We start from the raw sequence: 7,048 nt of genomic DNA, 5'->3' as shown, positions 1-7,048 counted from the left end.
TATGATCATGGTTGCTGATAGTTGAACATGCTTTCTAGATTTTATTTTCTCACTTGTTTACCGTTCAAACCCAACCCCATTTTACTTAGTTTTGAAATCTCACTGTATGATTGCTTCTCCATCACTATAGTGCTTGTTCTATAGTTTTAATTCAAGAAAAATCATTCATTTATTCTTCTTACGTTTTCCTTTGCATGCATAGGTGGTTTTCTGAATCTGAATGTCTGATTCAATGGATGAGAGGTTGATTCCACCGAAGGCGAAGCGAGGAAGGAGCAATGAGAGTGAAATTGAAGAAGAGAACAAGGACTGGTTCAGTGAGTTATCTGATTGCATTCTCCTTCAAATTCTGTCATTTCTGGAATTTAAAACTGCTGTTCAAACATGTGTGTTATCCTCAAGATGGAAGGATCTATGGAAACGCCTTCCAATCCTTACTTTACACTCATCAGATTTTTCAACTTATAAGGATTTCGACAAATTTGTGCCTAAGATTTTGACCCTTCGTGATGGCTCAATTTCCTTGGAAGAACTTGATTTTGAGCATCAGGGTATCATCCGGCCTCACCTCATCAAAAGGGTCATAAACTATGTCGTTTCCCACAATGTCCAGCGATTGAAGCTCGATGTCACATGTGACAGGACGCTCATGATGCCTCGTATTTTCACATGCCATACTTTAACATCTCTTAAGATCACAATTGGCGGTAGAAGTATGATTGACAATTTTAGTTCATTGCCCGAATCTGTGAATTTGCCAGCATTAACCACCTTGTATCTGAGAAATTTCAAATTTTCCTCAAGCAGCGGCAACGACCGTGCCGACCCATTTTCTGCGTTTAAGAGGTTGAATAGTTTGACCATTGAGGGATTTTACCTCCCGGATGCAAGAATCCTCTGCATATCAAGCGCAACGCTTGTCAATTTATCTATTTGTAACTATGCTTGGGCTCCCAGAGACTTCTGCAAAGTTGAGTTATCCACACCATGTCTTCATAGGCTTACTTGCTACGGTAATCCTACTTATTATCTATGTGGGAGTGGTCTTTCTTCAGTTAAGGAAGTTTACATGGATATCGATTTGAATTGGACCATGGATAAACCGGAGTTTCCTTTGATTCTACTTAGCTGGCTGCAGAATCTTGTTGATATGACATCATTGTCTGTTACTACAAATACTCTTCAGGTATCTATCTACCTTAGCATGTTTTGAGGCTATGTTAACAAATTTTTGTTAAAAAGTCAATTGACAGCTTGCATTATCTAATTCACCCTCATTGCTTAGGTTCTATTCTTAGTTCCTGACTTTTTGAAGATTAAGCTCCCTACATTGGCTAACTTGAAGATATTCAAAATAAAAAAGGTGCGACTTTCAGAAGCTCTGAGAGGCATGGTGATAAAGAGGATGGAGAGACAGATGGTAACCACTAAGTCACGGATACAAGCTATCAGGTTAGTGCTTGAAATTGGCAAGTGGAAAGCAAGGAACGAGCCATTTGCACCTTTCCCTGAAGGATTCTCAAAGTTCTTAGATTTACAAGTACTGCCGTTTGGAACTATAGTTGGAACAGAACGTCGCTAATGTGAATTTGGCATTCAACTTTTTGAATAAGGTAACATGCTTTGGTTTTTACTTCCTTCCCCTTTTTTTTGCTAGTTCTCTTTTCTTATATAACTGATTATTGAGTTTTATAGGTAATGCAATATTATAGTATCCTACCTCAGTTTAAGTTCATGCGTGGAAGTTGCTTGTATTAAATGAAAGAATTTTATAGTTGTTTTTTGTTATATATCATTGTCTTGACTCTTGAGGTTAATGAAGGTTTATGAGAACAAAGAAATAACTAATTCTTAGACGTTGAAATTTTCAGAAACTTTCTTCACTCTTACTTGTTAAATTTTTCAGCACTTAACATTCTTGTAAAGAATTGGATAACTTGACCAAGTCCACATGGTTGATTAGTCATAGCATATGTATGCATAGTTGTCCTCCCATTTTCTGAACTTACTTATTCTGCCACAAGCGCGCATTATGTGCATCACTATTGATGCTACAGGGGATGGTAGTGAACTTTATGAAAATGCACTTAACTTAAAAAAGTTAAGTGTTTACTTTTAGTGTTTTTTTTAAGTGTGCCATTTGGCAACAAAGATGAATCAACAGGTAACCTATGATTTGTTTCGTGTTGTAGGATATGGAGGCAGTGTCGAAGGTGATTAAACGAAGGATTGACGAGAAGCTTGAGGCGGCAAAGGAAGAGATTTATGACTTCTTCGCCACGATGGTTACGAAGAAATCTTTGTTTTATCATCTCCTTATCTAGTATTCTTTTGAATTATAACTTCTTTCTTAGTTTTGTTGAAGCACTTGGGTGTAAGGATTATTATTTTGAATTTGTTTTTATATTTATATATTGGGTATTATACATTGATATTATTTTGGAGGAGTATTTTCAAAATTGATTTTTGAAAAGCGAGGCGCCGGATTATCTTGTTGATCTTGTGATGAGAATTCTCAGGTTGTTCTGGTTATTAAAGTCTTGGTACTTAAGCACGTCCTTCGGAAGAACACCCCACGTTCCTGGAACTTATCGGATGAACTGTCACTTGGTATTCGCACAGCCGACAACAATGAGACTAATCACTCAAGGCTAAAAGATCATGTTAAGTAAGTTGGTTTTTCCTAACAAATGCTTCTTCACACGCACCTCCTAAGAATACTGAACTAAATGCTTATGAAGCTCAGTAGTTGTAGCATATTTCGCAAATCTTTATATTTGACATCACTAACCACATTACATCCGAGTGATTTAACCTTTTGCTCAAGCGACAGCGTCCGTGCCGACCCATTCCAAAGCTTAACAGGTTGAATAGTTTGATCATTGACGGATGTAACCTAAAGAATGTATGTAACCTCTGCATATGAAGCGCAACGCTTGTCAATTTAACTCTGCCAAATCTTCCATATGTCTTATGTAAAATTGAGCTATCCACACCATTTCTTCATAGGTTTGCTTTCACCGGTTCTCCTTGTCAGTACCTCAGTAGGAGCGGTCTTTTTTTTCTGTTCAGGAAGTAAACATTGATGCACATATGGGCTTGTATACCATGAAGATTTCTTTGATTCTACTTCACTGGCTGCGAGATCTTGTGAACATAAGATTATTGGTGGTCTATACCTCTACTCTTAACTCTCATGGTAACTTGGCATTTTCCAGGCCTTGTTTTTACTTTCTTCCTAAGATGTTGATTTAACTTTAACTTTCATTTTTGTTATAACTCAATTGACTTGCTTTATTTAATTCACCCTCACTACTTATGTTCTTTTCGTAGTTCCTAATTTATTGAAAGACTAAGCTCCCTTCATTGCCTCACCTGAATAGATATAAAGATAATGGAAATGGTGGACTTTTGAGATCAATGGATAATTACGATCAGTTGGGTAGAGAAACAATTTTCGTGTAATAACGTAATTGCATATGTAATTTTCCATCTACAGATTCTCATGCAGCTGGATGGAAAGCTGTTTTTAAATTCAAATCATTAGATTTTATTCTTAGGTATTCCTTGATTGTAATCTTTTTAGTGTCATTTTATTTGATCTTAGTCATTATGCAGTTATATGGAGTCTTAGGTGGATTTATTATGATTTGTTATTTCATATTTTATTTTAAGAGTTGCACTTGAGTACCGGATTTAGAATATGCATGTTTCTTATAATTCTAGTGAAGAAAAAACTCATTTGGTAGGTTTTGTTATTTTAGAAATGTTCATATAAAATGAGACTGTGGAATTTTGTATAAAATTCCGTGAACATGTTTATTTTGAAATATTATATAAAATTGATTTTTGTGCGGAAAATGCTTGCTAGACTAGGGTGTAAATTTGTGCACAAGTACAATTTATAATTTTGAGTCGTTCCGCAAACATGTTTATTTTGAAAAATTATTTAAAATTGATTTTTTAGCGGAAAATGCTCGCCAGATTAGGGTGTAAATTTGTGCGCAGGTACGATTTAAAACTTTGAGTCGTGACAATAATCTAGACAAAAGCACACGACCGTGTAGATAATAATGATGTCGATGATGAATTGTCTTTCTAAATTGAAGATATGTCAAATGTTTGGTTTGGATTATATTTATATATATATCTAACTATCTATATTTATATCTATCTATCTATATCTATATCTATATCTATATCTATATCTATATCTATCTATCTATCTATATATATATATATATCTATATCTATATCTATATCTATATCTATCTATCTATCTATATATATATATATATATATATATATCTATATATTGTATAAAAGAGAAGTTTTTGCAACCTTGAGAGTAAAATAGTAATTCAAAAATTTATTACACTACATTGCAAATTTGACTGTGGTTCTTTTGCTAAAAATGCACATTATTCTCTCAGATTCAATCACAACCATCTGTTTAATAGCAATATCATTGTCCTTTTGCATTCACTAAACTTTATTGTAAAAATCAATGCATTTATTTATAGGGGGTCTTAAAAACCTTTGAAGAGACCTTTCAATATTCTTCCGTTTTTAAGACTTTCAATCTTCTTCAAAAGCTTAAACTATGGGTATAAATGCCGATTTGCTCCATACTTTTTTCCGGTTTTGTTATATGATTTCATAGGTTTGTTGCTTTATTGATTTGTATGTGCTTCTCTGCAAATTTTCTTTTTTTTCATTATTATATGTTTTTGTTCTGTTTGGTTTCTAAACCTTTCGTTCTCATATTTCTGAAAATCTCTATCGTTATGAATCAGTCGTCTTCGAATTTAAGTGCAATCTTGTTGGATTGAGGTGTAATCTTCTGGATTTCCCCCTCTGCAGGTTACTTTCATGATTTTGTTATCTTCATTTTCCTTTGAATTTGCAGCACATACTTAATGGATAAGTTCCTTTTCTTCTTCACAGATTCGATAATTTTTCTTTATTTGATTTTCTTATTATTTTTTCTATGTTATTTCCTCACTTTGAACTCAAGTTTTATATTTTACAAATAGAGTTTAAAAGTTATATATGTGCCACTGCATCTACTAGAAGTCAAGGGTTGATATTAATATATCGTGAAACACTGCATCTACTAGAAATTCTCAATGATTTTACTAATATGGGTGGGCTATGTAGCATACTGATTAAGAGGGGTACTCAATTAATTATCATGTCTTTATCTTCTCTTTGTTCTGAAATTTTTAGTCCATTCTTCATCTCTTAGAATGTAACAAGATATTTTTATCATATTTATAATGTAAGGTAATTCTGACAATTTTTTAATGGTGTTTTTTAATATCTGATTGATGGTGTTGCCTCAAAAAATCTCTCCCGCTCTTTTTTTCTTATTTTTTATTCGCCTATTTTTTTTATCAACAACTTTATGTTCTCTCCCTTATTCTCCCCTTGAATAATGCTTCTGATCAAACTCTATCTCTCCATTCACTTATGTGGTGTTGGTTTGTCTTTTCAAGATAACAAAGCTCCTTTGTTTCTGAACAAAAATATAAGGTAACTTCTTTGTCATTCCATATTTAACTAGCTATCATGTATAAATTTTTGGTCTTCAATGGTCATAAATCCATTAGGGCAAGTAGTGAGAAGCTTCAGCATAACCAACACGATGAGTGTAGAAGGGTGTTTGAGCAGAAACTCATGTGGCAAAATCAAGATGTTAGGCATATAAAGGAGATTTCAATTTGGAACTAGACCTTTGATAAGGCGTTAAGTTGTTGGTCAAGACAGTGTGTCGTTATATATGCCAGGATTTTCCTGATTTTTTGGTGACTCTATAGGGAGTAAGCATAGCCTTGGGCTTGGTGGATATCTACTGTCAATGCAAAATGAATGTGGAATGGTGTTCGGCCAGATTCATATGCATATGACTTCAGTCTTCAGCGCAGTTGAACACAATCGCTTATTAAAAAAATCATAGCAAGAAAAATGGTAACCATTTGGGCTCAATAAGGGATCTATTAGTATTTAGTTGGTCTCATATATATTTGAGCAAATGTGAGTTAGCATATCTTCAGCTTGAAGATCTTGATTTTCCATGTAGTACAAATGTAAGAGACTTATCATAGAATGTCTAAGTTTAAGCAGCCCAGTTTCACATTTGGTTGTGATGATGATTGTTATGCTACTGATCAATAGGTGTTTGCAATAGTTTTAAGAAAAGGGAGCACATGTGCCTTTTCGGCAACTTTTTAAAAATCGTAAAATCATATTTGGTTTTGTACAACTACAATTAAAAATTGTGATGTAAAAACAACACCCTTGCTTTTGAATGTGAAGGTGTGCATTTTAATTAGTTGATTGTCTATTTATCTTCTATAGGGATAGGTTTTATTCTCTATTTGTCAACTCAACAAAAAAAAATTAATGAACTTATTAGTATTTAGTTAATATGAGTTATGGAATTTCATAGGACATGATTAATTAGTTTGTATTTGAAGAATATATTAATCATTATTAATATTAATCTTTACAAATTAAGATTGGAGTTTTAACATTAAATAGTGTGGTTGATTAATTTGACTTTATTATTGTCTATTTGTCTTTTATGGGGATGAGTTTTTTTTTGTTACATCGCAAATATAAAATTGCACTCACCAGAAATCAATCGCTAGACCTCTCCCTACCCAACTCATATGTCCCCAAACTCCTACCACTTGAGCTATCCTAGGGGATTATGGGGATGAGTTTGATTCTCTATTTGTCAACTCAACTAAAATTATATTTAATGTATTTATTAGTATTTAGTTAATATATGAGTTATGAGATTTCATAGGACATGATTAAATAGTTTGGATTTATAGAATGTATTAATCATTATTAATATTAATCTTTAAAAAAATAATGTTGGATTTTTAACATTAAATTTGATTTCAATTGCGGTTCTAATTATTTTCTATACGTTGTGTAAACATTGTTTTATTAAAGTCCACATATAAATTTAAAAAGAAAAAAAAATGACATCACATTTAAAACAATCATGTAAACATTGTTTCTTAATTTGAATATT

At 32.9% G+C, this 7,048-nt stretch overlaps 1 protein-coding gene across 1 annotated transcript; it reads left to right on the top strand.

The window, feature by feature from the left end:
• Positions 1-211: 211 nt before the first annotated feature.
• Positions 212-2,437, top strand: LOC130732106 (F-box/LRR-repeat protein 13-like). The gene is made up of 3 exons (XM_057584222.1): positions 212-1,186; positions 1,286-1,613; positions 2,193-2,437. The coding sequence occupies exons 1-2, from the start codon at positions 221-223 to the stop codon at positions 1,580-1,582; spliced, it is 1,263 nt and encodes a 420-aa protein (XP_057440205.1). The 5' UTR covers positions 212-220; the 3' UTR covers positions 1,583-1,613; positions 2,193-2,437.
• Positions 2,438-7,048: the final 4,611 nt, after the last annotated feature.

The sequence above is a fragment of the Lotus japonicus genome, chromosome 1 (assembly GCF_012489685.1).
Source record: "Lotus japonicus ecotype B-129 chromosome 1, LjGifu_v1.2".
NCBI lineage: Eukaryota > Viridiplantae > Streptophyta > Magnoliopsida > Fabales > Fabaceae > Lotus > Lotus japonicus.
This window is presented reverse-complemented; position numbering and strand designations above follow the sequence as displayed.